This window comes from Chelonoidis abingdonii, chromosome 1 (genome assembly GCF_003597395.2).
Source record: "Chelonoidis abingdonii isolate Lonesome George chromosome 1, CheloAbing_2.0, whole genome shotgun sequence".
NCBI classification, from domain to species: Eukaryota; Metazoa; Chordata; order Testudines; family Testudinidae; genus Chelonoidis; species Chelonoidis abingdonii.
Genome location: NC_133769.1, coordinates 153,520,086 through 153,547,100, shown reverse-complemented (window position 1 = coordinate 153,547,100; position 27,015 = coordinate 153,520,086). Strand labels below are relative to the sequence as shown.

At 42.5% G+C, this 27,015-nt stretch overlaps 2 protein-coding genes across 8 annotated transcripts in view; both read right to left on the bottom strand.

The window, feature by feature from the left end:
- The window catches only part of KPNA1 (karyopherin subunit alpha 1), a 484,825-nt gene that overhangs the window by 278,428 nt on the left and 179,382 nt on the right, over positions 1 to 27,015 (bottom strand). The window lies entirely within an intron of this gene.
- MIX23 (mitochondrial matrix import factor 23) overlaps positions 1 to 27,015 on the bottom strand; it is a 66,500-nt gene that overhangs the window by 38,844 nt on the left and 641 nt on the right. For 2 of the 7 annotated variants that reach the window (XR_004371680.2, XM_032765347.2), the window contains exons 2-4: positions 26,138 to 26,263; positions 24,461 to 24,607; positions 15,843 to 15,902 (exon numbers count right to left, since the gene is read on the bottom strand). Coding sequence is in view for 5 of the 7 variants with exons in the window: in XM_032765347.2 (XP_032621238.1) it covers positions 15,843 to 15,902; positions 24,461 to 24,607; positions 26,138 to 26,263 (333 nt within the window). In the remaining 2 variants the exon portion in view is untranslated. Of the gene's footprint in view, positions 1 to 12,102; positions 12,304 to 13,725; positions 13,883 to 15,842; positions 15,903 to 24,460; positions 24,608 to 26,137; positions 26,264 to 27,015 lie in introns of those variants that run through there. The other 5 variants (XR_012656907.1, XM_075071636.1, XM_032765352.2 and 2 more) reach the window with 5 other exon arrangements.

The following is a 27,015-nucleotide window of genomic DNA, read 5'->3' as shown; positions in this document are numbered from 1 at the left end:
CAGTGCCTTCCCACATTTCACCCTGTGTGCTCAGAAGGACAAATAAGTTTTCCCATAATTCACTGGTAAAGAATCAGAGTGGCTCACTGCAGCGTAAAGAACTATGGGATATGCCAGAAATCCTAACATCACACACAAGGGAGTGAAGTACCAGTAAAGACCAATCCTTCAGGGAGGGCTTTGCAGTGAGGCTGTTCACTATCAGGTGAGGCTAACCCAGGTATGGATCATTCAGGCTAACTCTGCAGTGAAGACATAACCACACTGTGCTCAGGGTGGCACTTCAATCCAGGGAGTGCTGGTTGCTGGTATATTGAGAGCAGAATTTCAATAGTCTATTAAACTTTTCAAATTACTGTGACTGTGGTTACATAAACAATTGCATTTTTCCATTTGGTTAAGATGAGATTGCATTTTACATGGCTGCATACACTTTGAAAACTCATGTTTTAAGATGTGCACTGGCTCTTTCATTGTATTATAGCTACTCACAGAACCTTTAAACAAAATATAAATTCAACAGAATATTCACCTGTAATTGTGTGGTAAACTGTGGACTGCGTTGCCTCATAGCTGTAGTACTATCTTGTTCAATGTGTCCTAATCTTTATGGGGTCTAGGCAATTACTTTCTGGCCATGAGTAAACACTTGAATATAAATAGCACCAACAAACTACTTTATTACATTGGTGTTTTCATTTAATGAACAGTTTCAACTCAGGAACAAATTACAAAAAATATAAAGTATCTGAAATATTTTCTAACAAACCAGCTGAAAGCTGTCATCTCAATAGAAATCAGAGCCAAAGCTGACAGATTTGATACTCATTTACAGACCACTACAGATTAAAATATTCAGACAGAACTCACTGATACCTTGTTAATAATGGTAGTGGAATAAACCAGACTTGTCAGAGTTCAAGGCCAGAAGGGACAACCAGATCATCTAGTCTAATCTGTATATCCCAGGCCACCAACCACATGCTAAACCCAACAACCCAAATTAGACAAAAGTTTTACAGCCCACAGGAAACTAGACTATCATGTGCCATAGGAAGAATTGAAATGTACCAGTGCAATGGCAGGGAAATGATTGCGTGACACATATCCAGATAATTCTGGCACCTGATCTGCACCCACACTCTGCAGAGAAAGGTGAAAAACTCTCAAGATCACTGACAATCTGACCTGAGGGAAGATTCCTTCCTGACTCAACATATAGTGATCAGTTAGACCCTGAGCATGTGAGCAAGAAGCAGCCAGCCAAGCACCTGAGACTGATCAATGCTACCTCAGAGCCTTCACCCTGTTCCCCGCATGTCTCCTCTCCAGCCATGGCTTTACCTGATGCTTCAGAGGAAGCAATTTTGAAGAATAAATTAGAAAGACTATATTTGTAAAGGAGAGATCCCTTCCTCACCCCTGCAGATGGTCAGCTGAAACCCCGAAGCATGGAATTTTAATATAAGACAAATGGGAAGTGAGCTCCAGTGTTGCTGAGCCCGGTTCCCTACCATAACAAATAATCCCATCCTGGGATCAGGGCCATCCTTGGTCATAGGCAGAACAGGCAGCTGCCTAGGGCACCACTAGGTCTGGGGGCATCGCTCTGCTGGGAGCCCGGACAGACGGGAAGCAGTGAAGAATGTAAGAGCAGGGCTGCTGGGTCCTAGAGAGAGCTGAATCCAGCACAGTCTGAGGGAGGGGATTGGCTGCTGGGGTCTCTGGGAAAGCGTGGGGGAAGGAAATCACCTGTAGGGTGACCAGATGTCCCAATTTTATAGGGACAGTCCTGATTTTTGGGTCTTTTTCTTATAAAGGCTCCATTTCCCCACCCCCATCCCGATTTTTCACACTTTCTGTCTGGTCACCCTGGGTGGGGGTAATTGGTACCTATATAAGACAAAGCCCAAATTCGGACTGGCCCTATAAAATCAGGACATCAGGATCTGGTCACCCTAGCTGGGGAACGCGTCTCTCCTCCAGGCTGGCAGTGACCATCTCATCTGGGGGGAGCTGCACAGGCAGGATGAGCTGCTGTGGCTCCCATGGGTGCCCCGTCCCTGAGATCAGATGCTTGTGCTAACTTCACCATGATCTGTTGGGCTGGCAGTGGTGTCCATTGGTCTGTGATTGGACCTGAGGGTTTGCTACTGCTGTTGCCACTCTGCACCCCAAGAAGTGGATTTTGAGGTCCTGCAGTTTTTCCACCTATCTCCTCCTCTACTGCAGCTGTTGGACCAGCAGGCTCGGAGGTGAGCCAAGCATAAAAGCCGTACTGCATTGCCATTTAGATCGTCATTTTACAAATTTGTTCACCAAAAAATGCTTGCTAACAATCCTGAATTCAATTTCAATTTTTTTTAAAAAAAATCAATATCTTAGCCAAAAACAGAAAATTAAGTTGTTGACAATTATTTGTGACAAGTTTGGTATGGGGAGGGAGTGGGCCAGTTTTCATCAGAGAATCAAAAAATGTTGACTGACTTCCTATAGCCCTGTTACTGCTAAATAGAGCCCTCCAACAACTGTAATATGCTCATCTCCTTACTAGTGTATAGAGCAGGAGTTGGCAACCTTACGGCACATGTGCCAAAGGTGGCATGCAAGCTGATTTTTGATGGCACACAGTGGCAAGCTGAGCGGCTCAGCCCGCTGCTGCTCTGGGGTTTCAGCTACTGTCCATTGCCACCCTAGATAATGGCCACCGGCCCATTCAGCACCACTGCTGGCCGGGGGACCCCCAAGAACCCCAGGCTGGCAGCGAGCTGAGCAGGCCAGTGGCTAATACCCTGGCTGAGCCACTCAACCCGCTGTTGGCCTGGGGTTCCATTCACACAGCTGGCAGTGGGCTGAGTGGGACTGAATTCAACAAAATAGGAAAACAAGTGCAACTAATGACAAAGTGCAAGAACCTAGAGCAGTGGTCCCCAACCTTTTTCGTCTGGCGGTCACCAGACGAAGGACTGTGGCAGGGGACGAGCATCCGCCGAAATTCGGTGGCATTTCAGCGTCGACACCTCTGGATGCTGCTGCTTATCAGTGGCAAGTGGTGTCATTCAGTACACTGGTGCAGTGAGAGGCCCCTGTGGGCGCCATGGCACCCTGGGGCACTGCGTTGGGGACCCCTGACTTAGAGAGCCTCCTGAAGCACGGTGATCATTTTGATTTAAATGGACTTGAACTGTATGAAGAATTGAGTACGCTGTCATCAATGTTGCCACATGCAAAATCGATGATGGACATTGTAGAATTTATTCATACCAGCGAACGTGTTGACATTATATCCTAATGTGTACGTTGCCACTCGTATTCTACTGACAATTCCTGTAACAGTAGCATCAGGAGAATGGAGTTTCTCAAAACTAAAACTCATTAAAAACTATCTCAGCTCTACAAGGTGTCAGGAACACTTGACTGGTGTTGCTATTCTTGCAATTGAACAAGACATCACTTTGTCTTTGTCATACGATGGCATTGTAACTGTTTTTTTGCAGCCAAAAAAGCCAGAAAGATTGCTTTGAATTAAAAACAAATCCTTGTTTCAATACCTCTTCATATAAATTTCCAATAAAATGTTGACGAATTAAAAAAATTATATTATTTGCATCATTCTGTCAAATCAGAATTTTTTCTGTAGCGCTACCTCTTTAGTGTTAGTCTATCAGTATTATAGTGTGCTTACTTAAGTTAAAACTGGTTTTAACAATATGCATGTGGCAAGTTTTCCAATAGTGTAAGCTGATGTTTGTGTTGCTAAGAGCAAGACAGGCACAGGGGCACCAGTTTAATAAACCCGCCTAGGGCACCATAAATCCTGACGGCGGCCCTGCCTGGGATCTTTCAACATGCATGTCAAAAAGGCTATAGCTACAAAAGCCCAGTCATTGATCTCCTCACTTGGCTCCCTGGGACTTTCAGAGGGCATCTCTAGTTCAACCCACGGAGTTGGTTACATTCTGGACCCAATCTTCAGTCATAAGAACATAAGAACGGTCATATTGGGTCAGACCAAAGGTCCATTTAGCCCAGTATCCTGTCTACTGACAGTGGCCAATGCCAGGTGCCCCAGAGGGAATGAACAGAACAGGTAATCATCAAATGATCCATCCCCTGTCATCCATCCCCAGTTTCTGGCAAACAGAGGCTAGGGACACCATCCCTGCCCATCCTAGCTAATAGCCATTGATGGACCTATCCTCCTTGAATTTATCTAGTTCTCTTTTTAACCCTCTTATAGGTTTGGCCTTCACAATATCTTCTGCCAAAGAGTTCCAGAGGTTGACTGTACATTCTTTGAAGAAATACTTCCTTTTGTTTGTTTTAAATCTGCTGCCTATTCATTTCATTTGGTGACTCCCTAGTTCTTGTGTTATGAGAAGGAGTAAATAGCACTTCCTTATTTACTTTCTTCACACCTGTCATGATTTTATAGACCTCAATCATATCCCCCCTTAGTCATCCCTTTTCCAAGCTGAAAAGTCCCAATCTTTTTAACGTCTCCTCATATGGAAGCTGTTCCATATCCCCAATGATTTCTGTTGCCCTTTTCTGAATCTTTATCAATTCCAATATAATTTTTTTGAGCTGGAGCTACATCTGCATGCAATATTCAAGATGTGGGTATACCATGGTTTATATAGAAGCAATATGATATTTTCCGTCTTATTATCTATCCCAGAGGTGGGCAAACTACAGCCCGTGGGCCACATTCTCCTGTCCGGCCCTTGAGCTACTGGCCCAGGATGCTTGCCCCCAGCCCCTCCCCTGCTGTTCCCCCTCCCCCGCAGCCTCAGCTCACTGTGCTGCCAAGGCAATGCTCTGGGCGGCCAGGCAGCGCAGCTGCAGAGCCGGGGCCTGACCCAGTGCTCTGGGTGGCGCGGCTGTAGCGCTGCCAGCCAGCAGTGCTCCAGACAGCGCGGTAAGAGGGCAGGGGAGTTCTGGGTGGTGGTTGGGGGGCAGGGGTGTGGATAGGGGTCAGGGCGGTCAGAGGGTGGGGAACAGGGGTGATTGAATGGGGGCAGAGGTGCCAGGGGGCAGTCAGGAAGGAGGTGTGGGGTTGGATGCAGTGGGGGGGGCAGTCAGGGGACAGAGAGCAGGGGGTGGCGGATGGGGCAGCGGATGGGGCAGGAGTCCCGGGGGGGCTTTCAGGGGGCTAGATGCAGGGGAGGTTGGATAGGGGTCGGGGGCCAGGCCATGCCTTGCTCTTTGGGGAGGCACAGCCTCCTCTAACCACTCCTCCATACAATTTTGGAAACCCGATGTGGCCCTTAGGTCAAAAAGTTTGCCCACCCCGATCTATCCCTTTCCGAATGATTCCCAACATTATCATCTTTTTTGACTGCCGCTGCACATTCAGTGGATGTTTTCAGAGAACTATCCACAATGACTCCAAGATATTTCTTCAGTGGTAACAGCTAATTAAGACCCCATCATTTTATATGTATAGTTGGGATCATATTTTTCAATGTTCATTACTTTGCATTTATCAACATTGAATTTCATCTGCCATTTTGTTGTGCACTCAGTTTTGTGAGATCCCTTCATAGCTCTTCGCAGTCTGCTCTGGACTTAACTATCTTGAGTAGTTTTGTATCATTGGCAAATTTTGCCACCTCACTGTTCGCCCCTTTTTCCACATCATTTATGAATATGTTGAATAGAACTAATCCCAGAACAGACCCCTGGGGACACCACTAGTTACCTCTCTCCGTTCTGAAAACTGGCCATTTATTCCCTCCCTTTGTTTCCTACCTTTTAACCAGTTACTGATCCATAAGAGGACTTTCCTTCTTATTCCATGACAGCCTACTTTGCTCAAGAGCATTTGGTGAGGGATCTTGTCAAAGGCTTTTTGAAAATCTAAGTACACTATATCCACTGGATCCCCTTGTCCACATGTTTGTTGACCCCCTCAAAGAATTTTGGTAGATCAGTGAGGCATGATTTCCCCTTACAAAAATCATGTTGACTCTTCCCAAACAAATTATGTTCATCTACATGTCTTAACATTCTGTTCTTTACTATAGTTTCAATCAGTTTGCCTGGTACTGAAGTTAGGCTTACTGGCCTGTAATTGCCAGGATCACCTCTGGTGCCCTTTTTAAAAATTGGCATCACATTAGCTATCTTCCAGTCATTTGGTACATCTTGTCCTGAGGTGACATGTACCCAGTCAATATGGGTGTGACATTATGCCCCATATTCTTCAGAGAAATATTGTTATATGAATATGGCATAACTAATATATGTTTAATGCAAGATAGGTCATGTGAGGTATCATTGGAAAGGTTATGATTTACTGGATGTGATTATCCTATTTGAACGCGTGTATCATTTCTGTATCTGAAGTTAGGAATATGGACTGTGTATCAATTACAAAAGTGCTTGCATCTGGGGAACGCCCATCAGACAATAGGCAATCAGCCTGGGTGGGCCATTAGGAAGGACAATAGGACTTTGAAGACAGCAATCTCCCACCTTCCTGAGAAGCTTCCTGGGATGCTGCTTTAACACTGCAAGATCATGTGATCATGTCACCTGGTACAGGATACCAGCCTGAGCTGCTGGTATCTTTCCACTGGAAGGGGATGGGCATTAAACTAGGAAACAAAGGGTTCCCGCCATATGCATTTCCTATTTAAGGCTGGGGAGTGAATTAATCTTGGTTCTTCTCCAGTACCTCCCTGCCCAAGAAGGAAGACTGCTGAACACACCTGAAGAAACAAAGCAATTGAGCAAGGGAAGCATTGGGGGGGTAGGGATGGAGTCTAGGTGAGAAAGATCTTGCCTGTGAAAGGAATACCTGGAGATTTAAGCTGAAAGCCATGCAGTTTACCTTCAAAAAACTCTGCAACCTGCTTAAAACAACATTTAGGGTGAAAAATTATTATTTGTAGCCACTATTCTTTAGTATATTAAACTTAGTTTGCATGTTTTGTTTTATTTGCTCAGTAATCTTTGTTCTGTTTGTTACCCCTTGTAATCACTTAAAATCTACCTTTTGTAGTTAAGAAACTTGTTTTTTTATTTATTCTAAAACCCAGTTTGTGCTATTCATAACTGGGGGGGGGGGGGAAGCTGTGAATATCTTCCTCCACATTGGGATGGGAGGGGGGCAGCGAATTTCATGAGCTTATGCTGTATAGACCTCTGTACAGCACAAAGACTATATAATTTTCGGTTTACACTCCAGAGGGTGTGTGCACCTGAGTGCTGGACAATTCCCAAGCTGATTCTTCCCACACAGAGCTGATTGAAGACTGTGTGATTCTACAGATGGGTGTGTCCCTACCTGTGTGTGCAGCAGGACAGGGTGAAGGAGCCCAGGCTGGTGAAATGGGTGGGCTCAATGGGACCCCAGTACATCACGACACCCCAGTATGGGGGTCTACCCATCACAGTGGGGACAGCTGAAATCCCCATTATTTTTTTATTTGTATATCCTCTCTAATCTCCCTGAGCATTTCATAGTCACCATCCTGGTCAGGTGGTCAGTAGGATATCCCTACTGTTATATCCTTATTCTTCAAGCATGGAATTAATATCCCTAGAGATACTATTGTACAGCTTGGTTCATTTAAGATTTTTACTTAATTTGACTCTACACTTTCTTTCACATACAGTGCCACTCCCCCACCACGACCTGTTCTGTCCTTCGATATATTTTGTGCTCTGGTATTACTGCGTCGCATTGATTATCCTCATTCCACCAAGTTTCTGTGATACCTATTATATCAATATCCTCATTTAATTGAGGCACTCCAGGTTGTTGTTTTTTTTAATATTATTTATTTTAAGTTAATGGAGATATCCTATCTCCTAGAACTGGAAGGGACCTTGAAAGGTCATCAAGTCCAGCCCCCTGCCTTCACTAACAGGACCAAGTACTGATTCTGCCCCAGATCCCAAAGTGGCTTCCTCAAGGATTAAACTCACAACCCTGGGTTTAGCAAGCCAATGCTCAAACCACTGAGCTATCCCTCCCCCAAGTTTCAATTTTTAGGTATTTTTCCACAGACAATGTTACAATTTCAAGGTCTCATATCATTTAGTCTACCAGAGCTAAAAAACAGCGTCCTATATCTTTGTAAAGGTGGTGGTTGTGATGCTGGCAGGCTAAGCGCAAACTCTCTGAACACTTACAAGTATGGAAACCAGTCATACTTACCTGTGATTTTTCAGACCTTTATCATATCCCCCCCTTAGTCATCTGTTTCCTAAGATGAACAGCTCTAATTTTTCAAGTCTCTCCTCATAGTCTTTTTTAGTTTGGTTTATTGGGCTTTGTGCATTCCAGCAACAAAAAAAAGTTAGTACCATATTAGTTAAAATTAATTGTGATTAAAAAATTTATCACAATTAACCACACTTTTAGTCAAAAGAATACCAATTGAAATTTATTAAATATATGTGGATTTTTTCTACATTTTCAAATATGTAGGTTTCAATTACAACACTGAATGTATTGTGTACAGAAGTGTGCAATGCTCACTTTATATTATTTTTATTACAAATATTTGCAGTATAAAATGATAAACATTAGTATTTTTCAATTCACCTCATACAACTACTGTAGTGCAATTTTATCCTGAAAATGCAACTTACAAATGTAGATTGTTTGTTACATATCTGCACTCAAAAATGAAACAATGTACATCTTGAGAGCCTACAAGTCCACTCAGTCCTACTTCTTATTCAACCAATTGCTCAGACAAAACAAGTTTGTTTAGATTTATGGGAGATAAACTGCCCACTTATTATTTACAATGTCACCTGAATGTGAGAACAGGTACTTTTGTAGCCGGCACTGCAAAGTATTTTACGTGCCAGATATGCAAAACATTTATAAGCCCCTTCATGCTTCAACCACCATTCCAGAGGACATGTTTCTATCCTGATGATGCTCATTTAAAAAAAATGCGCTAATGAAATTTGTGACTGAACTTCTTGGGGGAAAACTGCATGTCTCCTACTATTTTACCCGCATTCTGCCATGTATTTCACGTTATAGCAGTCTCACATGACCCAGCACATGTTCATTTTAAGAACACTTTCAGTGCAGATTTGACAAAACACAAAGAAGGTACCAATGTGAGATTTCTAATGCTAGCTACAGCACTTGACTCATGAATCTGAAGTGCCTTCCAAAATTTTAGAGAGATGAGGTATTGAACACGGTTTCAGAAGAGTTAAAAAAGCAACATTCCAATGTGGAAACTACAGAACCCAAACCACCAAAAAAGAAAATCAACCTTCTGCTGGTGACATCTGACTCAGATAATGAATGTGCATCAGTCCACACCGCTTTGGATTCTTATTAAGCAGAAGCTGTTATCAGCATAGACGCATGTCCTCTGGAATGGTGGTTAAAACATGGAGGGACTCATGAATCTTTAGTGATCTGGCACATAAATATCTTGCGATGCCAGCTACAACAGTATCATGAGAACGCCTGTTCTTATTATCAGGTGACACTGTAAACAAGAAGTCAGCAGCATTATCTCCTGCAAATGTAAACAAACTTGTTTGAGCAATCGACTGAACAAGTAGTAGGACTGAGTGGATTTGTAGGCTCTTAAGTTTTACATTGTTTTATTTTTTAGTCCAATTATTTTTTGTATATAATTCTACATTTGTAAGTTGCACTTTCATGATAAAGAGATTGCACTACAGTACTTGTATTAGATGAATTGAAAAATACTATTTCTTTTGGAGAGGGAGTTTACAGTGCAAATATGTGTAATCAAAAATAAAGTGAGCACTGTACACTTTGTATTCTGTGTTGTAATTGAAATCAATATATTTGAAAATGTAGAAAATATCCAAAACTATTTAAATAAATGGTATTCTATTACTAACAGTGCATTTAGTTACAATTAATTTTTTATTCACACAATCACAATTAATTTTTTTAATCACTTGACAGCCCTAATTACAATCTTTATTCTTTCTGTTGTCCTTTCTGCTTGTGCAGTTTATTACTTCTACCATAACTACAAATTTCTCTCTCTTCAAGAAATCTCTATTTCTCTTATTTGAGATAGCTTATCGTTTGTGACATTATATTGTAGTAAAGGTACCTTCCCTTACTGGTTTTCTCCTCCTTCCTCACTTGTCTCTTTAAATATTTTTTAGCAGCTTTTAGCTTCTGTGTAAGTCAAGATATCGTGCTGATAATTCTTGTTCTTCGTAGCTTCCTAGCCTGTTTAGATACCATGTATCCTCCATACACTGTACTGTGTTATCCCCACAGTTGATATATTTTAGCTCTGCTCTTTCTAGTTTTCATATGAATGCTCCCCTCCTCATTTACCACCACATTTTGTTTTACCTCTACACACATTTGTCACATATTCAAACTTTTGACATTCCTAAAATCTCAAACAGGGTGGAATACGTTGTTTAGACATGTTATTTTCACAGCTGTGAGTGGTTTACTCTCCTCCCCCACCTCAAATCAATTGCTTACTGAACAACACCTGGTCCCTCTTTATAGTTTGTTTTTGTTTTTTTTTTTAATTTCATCTTTCAATCATTTCCAGTGACTTCTTGTTTCCATCATACATTTGGGTGGCTGGCAATCTAGTGTTCAGCAGTTTTTCAACCAATTCTTTACTGGCACACTGCATCACCAAATCTCCACCCTGTAATCTTCTAGCTCTTAATATTGCCCAACTACTTCTCCTAATCATTTCAACTATATTTACTTCCTTATTCAGTGATTTAGCACTGGCAATACTGTGGTTTCCCACCCTACTCTTTGTTCCTGCTGCTTCTTCAGATGTGTCTGTTCTTGTCTTCTAATTTGCATCCATTCTTCATTCCTAGCTTCTTCTCCCTCACATTCTAGAGTGACTTCTGTGTCATTCATCCTGCTTTTCCCCCCCATGTCCAGGGCACAGCCATTCTCCACCCACCTGCCACCCCAGCTCAGAGCAAATCTGCCTGGAAGACCCTCAAGGAGGCAACCAGATAACTTCATGTGCCTCCTTTGGGCTTACATAGTGATTGAAGCCAATCAGAGAGGAAGAACATCTCCTCCCATCAGGACTGTGGAAGGAACCACTCACTCCTGCCTCTTCTTGAGTCCACAAACAGCTCAGAGACCTTTATGCTAGTAAAACACCTAGTGCAGTTTGTCGTACAAGGGTGGTGAGAACCAACATTTTAACTATACAACCGTACTCCTACAGTCATAGGGAGCTCTCGGCTCCTGAGGCAAGCAAGGAAGAGCCATCCCTCTCACTACCAGCTTCTCCACTCCTTCTTCCTTCCTGAGCCCTTCTGTATCCTCTGCCTAATGGCTTAGTTAGCCTTCCAGCTCCCCTCCACCCACCAGTTAGGCACAGCTCATCTTCCAAGCAAAGTTTAGGTACTAAACACTATAGCCAGTTTCACTGATACCACAAATAAGCACATTTAAAGTCTACAGTTGCAGTTCTTCTCTCACCAACTCCTACCACACTGGTGTGCTCATCAAACTGGTTTCAAAGACGCTCCAGAAAGGGGGTTTGGCATTAACGCTTTCATCAGTGATCACTTAAAATAGCATAGGTGAAAAAGGATTGGGTGTCTCATTCCTGTCCCCATCACAAAGCCATCATGCAGTTTATTCCATTTAGCAATGTCTGCTCAAAGAGAACCCCAGAACTGCATTAGGAGATATTATAGATCCAGGTTCAGGAGGCAAGGAATTGTATATAGGTCAGGACTGAAGTGTACTGGCAAAGCTGTGTCTTACAGTACTATCGCCTGTGGTAAATGGTTCAAGACAAAGCCGTTAGTTTCCTACTTTCATAAGCACTAAACTCATTCAAACTATAAAGTTTATATTTTTCTGACCATGTCAGGTCACACTCAAGGGTAGACTAGATTTATCCACCATGCTAAAGGTGAAACCAGTAATACAGGAAGATCTTCCTGGTGCACAACAAAGGGAGCAATTCTCTTATCTCTTCCCCTTCTAGAGCTGCTGTGGGTTGGGGCTCTCAGGAAAGTGGCAGTATCTCATTCCATCTGAAATTTTTTAATAGTTATAAAATGTATTAGGTTTTTCACATTTTGTACAAAATAGGAGTTGGTTTCTCTTAATTAGGAGAATCAGCTGAATGACAGATTTTAATTAGATGAGTCTGAAAACAAAATGAGACTGGGTTCTCCTGTTCTGGAAAGGTCCCTCACAGCTTGCCCCATGTCTCTTCAGCTTTGCTCTCATGATTGTAGAACAACTTCAGGGGAAGCACCCTTGTATCACTGGTTCTTTGGAGGCTTGTAGTGAATTCTGCAGCGCTCGTTAAATACCTAGGAGACCAAAATAAAAAGGGAGTCAGTCCTTGAAATAACCCTCCTCGACACAACAGAAGCTGGGGCCAGAACTGGCAATTCTCCCTTTCTACAGTGCACATGCCAAAACTATGACTGATGACTGACCTTGCAGCATTAATGATTGTCACTACTCTCTGAGAGCCGTGGCCTATTCACCTTCCCTGCAGGTCAGTATTCCAACACTTGCAGCCTGTTGTGAAGAGACCGCATAGTACTAGAGGTGCTCTTTTACAGATGAGATAAATAAGATCCTAACAATTTGTGGTCACTAACCTGTGGCATGTTTCACAAGAGGAAAAGCATTGCGTACTACAGTCCGTCAGTCTAAATTCACATTGGGCAGGTCAACTGAATACAACTATTACTTACTTTCTGAGCTAATCTGTTGTGTTGTATCACTGTGTTGCTCAACAGATGCCATGTTGCACACCAGAGGTGGGGCAATACAGAGGAGGATGAAATGCAAACTACTTTTATGGGTTACACTGGTCTGTAAAAGCTTTGTCGAGGTATTGTATAGTTTGCAATCAATGAAATGTTTTTGGATAAAAATAATTTTGACTACTTGATAGCAGTCTGCCCTTCAGGTGCACATACTAGCACTACTAGCCCTTGCAGCACTCACCTTCAGCAACACACTTGGATAAAATCTGGTAAATAGAACTAGTAACCTCAGATTCAGACTCAATACCTCTTCCTGCAATAATATGGTTTATCATGGAGATTTCTTAAGTAATAACCAAACCTGACTAACTTTTTAAGATCTAAGGCTGTCTCTACACTGCCGCTTTCAGCGCTAAAACTTTAGCCATTCAGAGGTGTGAAAAAACACCCCTGAGTGACAAAAGTTTTAGTGCTGAAAAGCACCAGTCTAGATAGCGGTGATTTTTTTTTTTTTTTTTTATTGCTGGGAGAGCTCTCCCCCAGCAATAAGCGTGACTACACCACCCACGTCACTGAGCTGCTGCAGTAGTGCTGCTGCAGCTGCGCTGTAACGTGGGCAGAGTAGACATACCATAAAATAGCATGAGCTGTAATACATGCGTCACACATATTCTTACCACCAACTAGAAGGCTAGGGTATTGAGTGTTCAGCCAATTACAGCTCATTTTATAGAGGTACTTAAAACTGTTTTAGAGTTGTCCCTTTTCACAATCCTGTGTTCTCTGGATTGAGCTCCTAGCGGGGGAAAAGGATCCTTAGGGCCTGCCACCAACCTCAGCAAAAAAAAATTGTAAGTTTGCAAAGTGCACAGCTTCAGATTCTACTTTCAAAGATCTGTTCGATACCTGCTCCGCCTGATAAGAGAATTTAACATGCAGCTCCCACCAATCAGGTGAGTGTTCTCATCCCCTCCCATTTTGTGTGCAGTTCAGCAATGCTCTGAGAACACCTACCAGATTGGGCCATGCAGGCAAGACAGGCAGGGTAATGCCTAGTTTCACCTGGTTTGAGGATCCTGCTGGGGCTTCAGCATGAGATAGGCGCCTGGGCACCAAGACTGAGGCAGCTGTGTACATGCCCAGAGGAAGAAACTTCAAGTCCCTGATGCACCTAACGGCAGAAATGTAGGCTCTGAGTGATTTTTAGGTGACTTCAGGATTAGGTGGCAGCTTAGCAGGGGTTTTCAGTGGCACCTAAATTTTGGACTTAGGCACCTACGTTTCTTTGTGCATGTAGTCCTTGATGGCTAGATGCATGGTTTAAACCAGATTCAACTCTACTAGTAGACACTCCCATAAAACAGCACTCTTTCTGCTAAGCCACACCAGCTTTCCAAGTTCCCCAGAGACATAGTATTCATTTCTTAGTAACTCTCAATTTGAGGCGAATGAGCTACAATTAGTCCAAACAGCAGCTTTCACTCAATTAAAAATAATTACACTTCTGTGAAAATGCTGTGCCTACTATTGGTTTCAGAGTTCTATTTTGTGTCAGAGTTAGCTTCCCATTGATACGAATAGGAGCAATTCACACCTCCCTCAGAGATACCATTTCAGGCTGTCAGCAAAGTGAGGCACAGATCATTGTATTGGGCAGAACAGTTTGAAATAATTTGAATGACGTTTGTCAAATGCAACTTGAAAAAAAAAAAATTAAAGTTGTCAATAAAAAAAGTTATCAAAATGGCTTATTTACCAGGAGCTTGGTTTACAGGAAACACAAAATTCAATGACCATTTTAGTAATGTTTTTTGGACAAAAGCATAAAACACTGAAAAAATATTTTGAAGAAGTGAAAACAATTTCACTTTAAAAAAAAAAAAAACCCTATTTTGCAACCAGCTCTAGTACTGGTTAGCGTTAATTTGCATTTGAAGTTTACTTTTCTGCCATAAGGGCTACATACTTTTTTTTTTTTTTAAATAAAAGTTTCAATTCTGGTGCACAAATTTAACAGCCACTTACAAAACTGGGCAATTAGGTAGCAATTTGTAATGTTGCACAACTGCATAATAGATTAACAGTCTCTAATTTAATCAGTGGGTTCAAAGCATTTTACAAGACTACAGTATTTTTTCCCAGAGAGACTAAAACAGAAGGAAATTAGATTTACTTAGTTATACAGCAAGACACTGGCAGCAGTGGGGATAAAATCCCAGAGTCCTGGTTACTTATTCCTTACTCATCTGCATCAAACAAGAGAAAATTCATATCTTTTTTATCTATCTTGTGCTGTGCATCCCTCTTTTTTACATCTTGGCAGTTTCAGAATTTAAAAATGAGATACAACTCTTACTGGTAAGAGCTTACTTAGACAGGATGTTTGGAACTTGACTCCAGAGTACCAGAGCAGACAGCATAATGCATCCTGGCCTGATATCAGTATTAGCTGTCTCAAAAATCAATCTCCTTTCTTTAGGGAATACTGGAATGAGGTATGAGGCTGGATTACTTGAAGTAAGCTTTCTACCCCATTTGAAACTAGAAGAGGATCTTAGAAGTGAGATGCCCAGAAGTTCTAGTACTTGGCTTTAAAATGATCTTGGTGCTAGATTAACAACCCCAGAAATTGAAGGACTATTTTCCACAAAACTGGTATAGTACGGGCAGCAGAACTTCCCTCCTACACAGTGCCTCACTGCACCAGGGTGCCGCCATCGTGAGATGCAGAAGCTCCTTCCAGAGGTAGGAGGGAGTTCAATCTTCCTGGCCCACTCAGTCCTAGGGATCTCCAACTGAGATGGCTCACAAGACAACCAAATAATGCCAAATGTGGTGGTGTTTGTGAAACAGATACTTATCCCCCCCAAGAGCTACACTGAGGTACACCAGTTCACTTCACAGAAACCACCAAACACAGGGAAAACATCTTTAGGGTTCTTTATCTGTAAATTAATAACTGCGGGGGGGGGGGGGCACGGAGGTGAAAGTGTGGACCTGGAGCCAGTTCCCTAGAACTGCCTACCTTATTTCTCCCCTCATCCCCTATTCATCTCTCCATAACACTCCAATGAATCATGGTCAGTTTAAACAGATATCACAGACTTAATAAAACAATGACTGTTCTGTACCTTCCAGCTTCTGTCATTTACTACTTCTTCCACATTCAACTCAGACTGCATCAGCTTCAACTGCAAGAAGTGTGAGAGAAGACAGACACCATTTAGAGTCAGATATTAAGAACAGGCCCCCCCAGTCTTGGCAAGTCACACAATGTGACCCTAAAAACCCCTCAATGCTAACTGGCAAAGGGTTCACTTTCTGTAACAGTAACTCCCGATAAACTCAGTACACCTAGCACACTGCTTTCATAGACTATCTATAAAAAAAAGTCACGTGGGGTCTTCGATAAAAGCTGGGCCCATGCTGGTCATTAGTATCAGTGTGAGATGTATCCATAAATACCGTGTGTGCACGTACACACACCCTTACCTATAAATACACACCCACAGACATGTTCCTAAAAATGTCTGAATCAAGGTAAAGTTGACAAACATGTTTCTGCCAGACAAAGGATGCATATTCAACTGTCTACCTCTCGGTACAAATGTACAGTCAGCACTGTAAGCCAACACAACAGAAGCCCTGTTTTCATGCGAAATCCACACCAAGGAATACCCTGGGGGTCATCCCAACTCTGGGGACAAAATATGAATGTTGAGGGATACAAAGAGAAGGCAAAAAGCCAGCTCTTTATTCTGTACCTGAGGAAGTAACTGGTCAGTCTGATTACATTCATGAAAATGGGATCCCAATCTGTCCTGGCTGGAAGCACTGCAAAGGACATTTAGGCAAGATAAGATGGCTTTTACGCAAATGATTATGCTGTTTAAGTTTAGTTGCTAGAAAGCGTGTACTGGTTTTTTTTATACATAATGGAAAGAGGAAGGTTCTCTCTTAACCCTTCACAATAAATTTGATTGTTTCCACAATAAATATCTCAGTGCTGTGATGAGACATATAGGAACTGATCCTCAGATGACTCGAACAAACTAGTATCGTGATAAATGAAGGCGGGGGGGGGTGGGACTCCCTTTTATGAACACTCAGCCAGCCAGCAGCTGCTCTCTAACTCTACCTATAAAGGGTTAAAAAGTCTTTGCTATGCATAGGTAAAAGACAGTGAATAGGCACCTGACGAAAAGAGCCAATGGGAAGGCTGGAACTTTTTAAGATTGAAACAAGACTCCCCTTTTGTCTGTCTGTTGTTGTTCTGGGGGAGAGGCAGACAGGGAGCAGTTATGCTGTGAGAAGTTTGGACCAGGAATGAAAAACCATCCCTATTATATCTAGAAACTACTCATCTAAAACCCCAGATATGTAAATATATCAGGAAATGTCTAGGAACACACAATTAGGTTTATCCCTTTTATTTCTTTATGGCTTGTGGATTCCTGTGTGCTAACCCCAAGTGCTTTTGTTTTGCTTGTAACCTTTAAGCTGGACCTCAAAAGAGCTATTTTTGATGTTTAATCTTTGTAGTTTGTTTTTTAATCCAGCAAAAGCCTAACTTCACAGATGTATTTTCTCCTTTAAAAAAAAGGTAAATTTTGTAAGAACAGAATTGCATTTGTCTCTCTTAAGAGGTTTGTGCATATGTTGTTTATTAGCTGGTGGCAACAGCCGATTTCCTCCCCCTCACCACCCCTTTTTTCTCAGTTCTTTCCTGGAGGGGAGGTGAAAGGGCTTGAGGGTACCTCACAGGAAGGAATTCCCAAGTGCACCTTCCTGGGTTCTTAAAGGGGTTTTGCATGTGGGTGGTGGCAGCCACTACCAGTCCAAGGTCAGAGAAAAACGGTAACCTTGGGAGTTTAAAATAAGCCTGGAGTGGCCGGTATTAATTTTTAGAATCCTTGCAGGCCCCCACACCTTCTGCAATCGAAGTGCCCGAGTGGGGAATCAGCCTTGACAGGTCTGTACACCGTTCCTTGAGGATAGCAAACCTGATATTCCTGTAAGTAATTAGAGACTGGGTCTGGATATCACAGGGGAACGCTTCAAAAGAGCTCATTAACTGAGATGCACCTATTGTTAGCCTGCAAAGCAATGAGGGCTAGCATTGCCCTGAGGAGATTGTTTGGGTGGCTAATAGGCTGGTGTTCTCAGGGAGCAGACACCGAGTTAAACACCAGCATCTCTCTCTCTCTGGACACAGTGAGGTAACAAGGTGACTCTCAGTCCTGGGCACCCCAAGTTACACACACCATCACTTAAGAAGAGCAGCACTGTGTAGGTTGAAAGCTTGTCTCTCACCGACAGAAGCTGATCCAATAAAAAAAAATATTAGTGCACCCACCTCGTCTCTAATAGGTTCTAGTAAATTTAAAACCTCAAATTCTACTTTAATTCAGTTTTTACCACCCTGGAGCAAATTAAAGTTGCACAGGCCTTGTTAATTTTGGCATTTCCTAATTTTGCATGATCAAGCTCCCTAACCGTAATATTCTTTAATTGTGTGTAATTTCTAGATTGTTTAGAAGGATTTTCTTTTTTCTAGTGTGTGGCACCATACTGACTCCTCCACGTGTCATCAGCAGGGTCTGAACCTAGGTTCTGTAAATCCATAGCACAGAGCACCGCCACTCAAGCTAAAGGAGTGCCACTAATAACATTAATATTAGTAGACCAGCCACAAGAGGCAGAGGAAAACAATTTGCCACTGGCTTATACATCTGTTTTCCACACAGCAGAATCTTGGGGATCAGGATACCTGGCTCTGGAAGGGAGTTTGCTCCAGCAGTTAGACAGCAGAGATTTGGCACACTTACTCTGAAAGGCAGTGTGACTAAATTAATGTGTCTTGGGTCTGCACAAAAAGAGATGCTGTTTTACCCCCAGCTCTGCCAGAAGTGACCTTGGGCAACAACTCAGTTGCTTCCCTTGTAAAACGGGAGATAAGACTCCCTCACAGGACAGAGGTATGCCACCTTACTCAACAAAAAGAGTCAAAGAATACACATTTAATACCATTCAGAGTTGGTACTAGAACACATGCTCTACCCCAGTGATCAAAGGCAGTGTTCAAAATTTAGTGTTACAAAGAAAAATGCCACTGAAATGAGAGTGGGGCCTTGCTTCACTCAGCCAACAAGCTCAGCACAGTTAAAGGCACGCAGAAACTTGGATTTTCAAAACCTAATGACTTGGCCCTACCAGGTTTTATTTTCATGAGGACAGCAAAAAACACCTCTCTGCCCCCCGCACTAGGATTTTCTGCTAAATTTTGAGTCCCTGTCTCAAATTATAGGGGGCATTCTACCTCTTTGAGGAAGTGGTTAGAAAAAATTATTAGCAAAAAACTCTTTATTTTTCCCTAACCTTATCTGTAGAAGTAGCTGAGTAATTTTTCCTGAAATTTTCTGAAAGAAAAAAAAAAACTCAGTCTGAGGCAGAGAAAAAAAATTTCAGCCTCATCACTTAAAAAGTTTGGCAAAATTATACTAAAACTTCTAGAATAAAGAGGTCTAACTACATGTATTATCGGCTCTGTCTAACAGAGATTAGAGGACTGCTTTCCAGAACTGGACACTGGCTTTAGGAGTCCTATCCAAAGAGTAATGTTGTATCAATGGCCAAATGGAGCTGCAAGTAGCAGCTTTCCAAAGACACACTTAGAAGACATGCAGTTGAAGCTGCCTTATATCTAGTGAAAAGTAATATCTTGGCAGCGAACATTTATTCTCTGGATTTGAACTACATGCTACAAGCACTCTAGGCAGCTTGAGCAAAGATTTGTCCTGGTTAGATAATAACCAAGTGTCCGCAACATCCAGACTATATAAATTTGTTTCTTCTGATAATTTGAGAAAAACCTATAGGTGAATGAATAGACTGGCTGAAATGCAAATCACAGATCTTTTTTTATACTGGCATGCTAATATTTTTTTTTTTTTTTTTTTTTTTACAACTTGTTAACATTATGAAAAAATTATGTAGGAATCAGCCATAAGGCTCAAACACTTCAAGCTGATGTTGTAGGTACTGGTCAACATTTTCAAAAATGGGTCCCTGAAGCTGGGCTTTACATCTTTATTTAGGTACCAAGAGACCCGATTTTTAAAAGCGCTAAACATTTCAGTGGGAGACTCAACAATTTTAAAAATCAGACCTCTTACTTCAGTCTACGGATTTAAAGGTAGAGATTTTCTAAGGCACAAATGGCAGTGAAGTGCCAAACTCCCACCGAAAAGTCAATGGGACTTTGGCACCAAGCTGCCATTTGTGCCCTAGCAAAAGCTCTCCTGAAGAGCCTAACTTTAAACTCTGATTTTTCAAGAATCTTACCCATAATCTTTAAGGAGAGATGATATTACAAACATTATGTCCAAGGATCAAACAGATTTTCCTTTTAAGTACTTAATTCAAATCCCAAGGTGGCTGTTCATGAACAGGTGGAAACACATGAAAATATTTTATACAGTAGAACCTCAGGAGTTAGAAACACCAGAGTTAAAAAACTGACCAGTCAACCTCCATGTCATTTGAAACTGGAAATACGCAATCAGGCAGTAGCAGAGACCAAAAAAAGTAAATATAGCACAGTACAATGTTAGACATACACTACTAAAGAAATAAAGAAAAAATTTAAAAAAAGATTTCACAAGATAAAGGAAACTGTTTCTGTGCTTGTTTCATTTAAATTCAGATGGTTAAAAGCATCATTTCTTTTCTGCATAGTAAAGTCAATGTTCAGTTGTAAATTTTTGAAAGAACAACCATAACATTTTGTTCAGACTTATGAATAACTTCCCTTCCCCAGGTGCTCATATTGGACGTTCTTCTAAAAGGTACGCTCTAGGAATTATGTTGGGGAAGGTTCTATGGCCTATATCACACAGGGGGAGGCGGGGATTGGAGAAGATGTCAAACTAGATGATCACAATGGTCCCTTCTGACCTCAATCTATGAAAAAAGTCTTTTGAAGCAAGATGTACAAATACAGGTATTCTTGAATGCTGATGTGACTGCCATATGAACTTTCACATTACTCAAAAAACATTCCAGACTGTTCAAGATGTACCAAATTATCTAGAATTAACAATATGGTGGACTAAGTCTTCACAAAACACCCATTCAGAAAAATTTTACCATTTCAAAGTATAAATCATCTATTTAAGGAGAACTAAGTTGCACTTCCAGGGAATAATTGCTGTCCAAGTTGCTTTAACAAGCCAACATCCACACTGCCAGGCTCAATGATTTCAGATCTAAATGGAAGACTTCTCCTTAATCTTGGATAGTAGATAAGGAAGGACAGAGAACAAGCACCAGACATTCCAATGCTAGAGCCAAAACTTTAAATTGACATGCCCAAGTTGGAATAATCAGTAGACTGTGGGTCTAGTCTTCCTGAGGATCCTGGGACTAAGAGCCACTAGAGGAAAAGCACATTGGCACTTCTCTGGCCTGGAGTCAGTCATTCACCAGAATCCAGATCCCTGCTCCCTCTGCAACAGGATTTCAGATACACCTCTACCCCAATATAACGTGGTCCTCAGGAGCCAAAAATCCCTACCACATTATTGGTGAAACCCTGTTATATTGGGGTAGCGGCAGCAGGGCTCCAGCAGTGATTTAAAGAGCCCAGGGCTCTGGCCATGGGGAGCCCCAGGACCTTTAAATCACCACCCGAGCCCCACTGTCAGAGCCCTGGGGTAGCAGCAGCAGGGTTCTGACAGTGATTTAAAGGGCCCAGGGCGCCGGCTGCTGCGAGGAGCCTTGGGCCCTTTAAAGCACCGCCTGAGCCCTGCTGCCAGGGGCCCGGGGTTACATGCAAACCCATGTTATATCGGAGCAGAGGTGTACTCTGAGACAGATACAGGATATTGCAGGAAATTGCTGTAAAAACCATACTGAATTAAGTTTAAGCATCTTAGGAGTTCATTGTAGTTAAAATGCAAACATTTGTGTATTATTATGGAAGTGTACACAACATCTCTCAAGAGGAGACATCACTAATGTAAACCTTGGGAAGTGTCAAGAGCTACAAAAGACTATTTGAAACACTGTGCTAGACTAACTTAAGTGGGATTCCTAGGAAATACCTGGGAGGTGAGGAAGGAAACGTCTCACCTCTGGACCCATCTGGACCCATCGTATCTGCCATAGAGAGACAAAGGTTTACAGACAATTCACCCCTCTTCAAGCTATTGTTTACTAGGGAACATCTTTGTCAGTGACACATTGAGTAACATTTGGTTGCTTGGGAAACAGATGCTGGCCCTTTAACCCAAGGACCATGAATTCAAATCCTCTCCCCAGAAGATTAGTGAGCTGTGACAATTAGCACTTCCCTTCCTGCAGTCTGGGGACACAATAGGACTTCTTTTGGAAGTGTGAGTGGTGTATGAATTTTGAGGAAGTGCAACACCACAGAAGTGTACCTCCAGCACTATCTACACATCAGCCCAAGTCCTGCCCCAGAAGAGTTTGGCAGGCTGCGGCAGTACTGTGCTGGGATATGAAACCCAGTATGGCTGATACAGGAGGAACTTGCTGTCATGTTGACAAGGACACCGGAGAGGTCAATGTAAGAGTCCTGGCTAAGACAAATCAGTTATGGGCCAAAGAAGGCTCAGTGAACTCCTGCCAGGCACTATTAGGAAACAACAGATCCAGCCTGCATCAAGAACTAATAGGTACACTCAGTGCATGCCACAAGTACAGTGTGCTGAAAATGGAGTAGGGAATTGAGAAAGTTATGCTCTCGTGCAGGGCACAGGCACATGGCACTGAGATGGATCAAACGGGGGAAGAGAATACCCATTGAGATCAATAGGGCACTTCACCCCTCTGCAAGCCTCAAATGCTGTAGAGACATATGCAAAACCTGTTCCCCTCCATGCTAGTCTCCGAAATGGAGTAGGGACTCTGGAGGTCCCCTTCCCTTCCCGTGCTACCTCCAAGTTGGTGCATGTGTTCCTCACAGTTGATCAGCTACAGCTTTCTCCCTCTGTGGCCCCTCCAGTACTACTGGTTGTATGAGGTGCCTGAAGGAAGGCACAGCTGGTACCTGAGAGGTGGTGACATGTAGCCCCAAAGCTTTCCCATCATGCCCCTACCACTACCCTACCTCCTCACAAAACCAGGAACATTAATAAAAACTTGGTTAAAGGCGAGTTAAAATTGCCTGGCAGTGCCCCAGACCCTTCAAACCGACACCTCCAAAATTCAGGAAGTGTTATTTTGTTCGGAGTACATTAGAAAAGAAGGAATTGTACAGTTATAGTAATTCATTCCATATCACACACAACCTTGACTCTGGCCCTTGAGTGATAGCAACAGAAATGTACCGTTACTTTGCCCAGCCTAATAAAAACTGCCAGTTTCTCAGCACCTCACACAAACCCCAATATCAGCACTCCTGTTTATACACTTCCATCCTCACTGTATTTTTGCAGCACCATTGACTCAGGGACCTAGGCGTAGGTTAGCAGATCTCACTAGGAACAATAGTTTGAGCTCTTGTTAACAAACTTAATGAGGGGTTGGTAGGGCCACCTCTCTGAAGCAACCGTTGTGGCAGAGATCAAGGGGGCAGATTGAGGTCCTGGAATGTTAACTAAATTGTGCACTGCCATATTTGCTAGTGTTTCTGTTTTGTTTATTTCCCTGATTCTCCAAGATCTTCACTTTCACCAAGCACAAGTTCTGAAAGCTTATGAGTAGAACCCCACCAAATTCACGCCCATGAAGAACGTGTCACAGACCATGAAATCTGGTCTCTCTGTATGCAATCTGGTCTTTTGTGTGCTTTTACTCTATACTATAGAGATTTCACGGGGGAGACCAGCATTTCTTAAACTGGAGGTCCTGACCCAAAAGGGAGCTGCAGGTGGGTCGCAAGGGTATGAGTTATTTGTTTTTTTTGTTTTTTGGGGGGGAGGGGTCACATTATTTCCACTCTTACTTCTGCACTTCCTTCAAAGTTGGGCAAAGAGTGGTGGCTGGTGCCCAGCTTTGAAGGCAGCGCCCTGCCAGCAGCAGCACAGAAAGGGTGGCAATACCATCTCCAGCTGCCCAACTCTGAAGTCAGCACTATCGCCAGCAGCAGAGCAGAAGCAAGAGTAGCAGTACTGTAATCCCCTGCCCCCCTCCCCCCCAAAGCTAAGATGTTAGCCAGTCTGTAATCCCTCCTGGCCTTCCCCATAATATCGTTTTCCTCTGCCTTACCCCCCCCCCAACCCCTTTTTGGATCAGGACCCCTACAATTACAACACCGTGACATTTCAGATTTAAATAGCTGAAATCATGAAATTTATGATTTTTAAAATCCTGTGACTGTGAAATTGACCAAAATGGACCATGAATTTGGCAGGGCCCTAGTTATAAGGCCCTGTCAGGACATCTTTAACAAAGGTTTGCTTCTCTTTCCTTTTTTTAAGTAGGGGACATTCACTGCCTGTTAATGGCTCTTATTTGATTAAGACCATAGTCTATGATTTGGTGAATTAATTGTGTTTGTTTTACCTGTTGTCACAACAGATTAAAAATTAAAAGCGTGGAAAGTTCTGTCTTGTGGACTGAAGGGAGTCCTCTCACCAATCAAGCCAACAAGTAGCCAAACTTGAGTTGTATGAGCTAGAATTCAGTATAGAATGACAGATCTTCACAATGGAAACAATCAATTAGCTGAAACACTAACCCTCCCCTTCTCCCTGAATGAATACCAAGAAGTGCTACCACTCACCTTCGTCTGCTCTTGCCTGAGCTGTTTTAATAATGCTACATCATCCTGGGCCTTCTCTCTCTCTTCTCGGAGAATTTTTACTACATTGGAAGTCTGAGCAATACAGTTTTTGATTATTTTCTCTCTGCTGGCATGAGCCTCCCTCAGCTAAATTGGAGAAGGAAAAAAAGAGTCAGATTAACTAGTTCAATGGCCCATGAGAAGAAAAAGCCTCTAAATTACAAAGACAAGTTTTAAAATAATCAGGCTGTGTTGAGTCTCACAGCACCGCTACAATAACAACTCTCCTTGTTGGTAGAGCAGTCTTTCCGCAACTGCTCTCCTACACACCTGCCTATGGGACAGGCCCCCATTTCCATACACCTCAAGGAGAGAATACCCCTTCTTTCTCTCAGAAATGGATCCCACTCCCCATAAACTGGCAGCTGCATAGAACATCTTATTTCCAATTCTAAGGTAGGTGGGGGAATTGAATTGCAACAGTATAACTATATGGGTCTTTCTATGCTGGCGCATGCTATCAAGGGTTCACATTGCAGGGTACACTGCAACCTATGGAGCAGGTAGTAGAAGAGAACAATACTAGCAGGAAAAGACACATTGAAGATACTAAAGTGATTCCAATTGCTTTCTTAAGAAAACAAAACAAAACTCTGATATAATATTCCCACTCAGTACCAACAACTGAAATTCCTCAGTGCTTACAGGAAGTCACTGAAACAAAGAGACAGGTGGGCTACACCATTATACAAAGTCGACAGGTCACATCTTTCAAAGAGGCTGCTTCTCATTGACACACTCTATTGCTTTGCTGTTTCCTTAGGTCAGGTCTATGCTACAAACTTACATCAGTATACATCCACACCATTGAGTGACATAGTTATACTGACCTAACCCCCAGCGTAGACAGCAATATGTCAAAGGCAGAATTTCTCCTGCCAACAAGGCTACTGCCTCTCATGGAGGTGGATTAACTACACTGACAGCGGAAGCTCTCCCATCGGCACAGTAGATTCTTCACCAAAGTGCTACAGTGGGGCTGCTTGTACATGTACACAAGCCTTTACTTTGTGCTAAGCCTGATTCCCACCCACATCCTGCCACCTTATAGGCTCAACTGCTCCAGGAAGGCATTTCTATGATATAAAAGTTTCAAATCTGGTGGCTGCTGTTATACTCTTTAGAATCAATTGTCTGTGATCCCATAAGAATCAGTTTTGACTCTTTAATCTATATCCTGGCAAGCAATGTTGTTCAGAATACCTAATAACTGAATTTAACAAATAGTATGAGAGAGAGAAAAAAAGTGAAGACCTTAACTTTATAGAAGTAGACTGCTTTGAAAGTACTGCAGAAATGTGTTAGTCCAGCTATTTAGATGGAGTAATGGAGTATCTAACACATACTAAGGTCAGTAGTACATCCTGCAGGAATGCTACAGTGAAGCAAAAAAAAAAACTCTGCATATGGGTATCTGTCGTAAAGCAGCCATTACGTGTGTGAGGAGTGGCTATATAAAAAGTCAAGTAGGCCAATCGTGGATGCATATTGGAGTATCTGCTGTGCCAGCAACTTGTAACAAGCTGGGGAATGGGTGTTCTTGTGTTTCTGGACACTACATTTAATAAAGCATCAGGAATTGGTTGAAAAAGGCTATAATGGAATAGGCACACTTACAGACTGGTAGAGCTCTTTACAGGTTTGGTTGGCGTCGACTTTCCCTGCAAAGGAAGCTGTTGGAAGCGTAGTGTTTAATTCATGGACTATTCTGTCATCAATTGTCCGCATCACCCTGAGCAATTCCTGTACGTAAAAATAAAAAACCTTGCTTATACCATACTCCTCACATAGCTGGAGTTGCATAACTTAGATCATCTAATCACGGCAGCACAGACACGGCCTTCGAGAGACAAGGTGGATGAGATAATATCGTTTCTAATATCTTCAGGTCTCATAGCTCTGTGTGACTCAAAAGTTTCTCTCTCTCACCAACAGAAGTTGGTCCAATAAAAGATATTACCTTACCCACCTTGTCATTGTAATATCCTGGGACTGACAAGACTACAACAACTGTGGACACATCAGATAATACACAGTTCCATATCTTCTAGGGGCTGCCCAAAGCTCAGATACCATCTCCTGAGTGGTCTACACTTAGTTGGTTAGGTGGAGGGGAGGCAGGGTTTGCAACATTTCTAGACCAGCAAGACCCTTAAAACAGATACATTTATACTGGCAAAGAAGTGCTTTGGCCAGCATTGCTTATTTAGCATAGAAGACTGGCAAAAGCTATACTAGCAAAACAAGCTTTTTGCTGGCATACATTGCACCTACACTAGGAGAGTTAGATGAAGACGATGGCCCAAGCGTCCACCTGGCACCTCAGACTCTTTCCTTTAGAATCTTCTCCACCCCCTACGACCAGTCTGCTATTTTCACCACCCCCGAGTCCTCCCCCACAAGCAGAAAACCCCAAACCCCACTGGACACCTGCCTCCCCATCTCAGCCTAACTTCGGGAACAGGGCCGCCCAGAGGATTCAGGGGGTCTGGGGT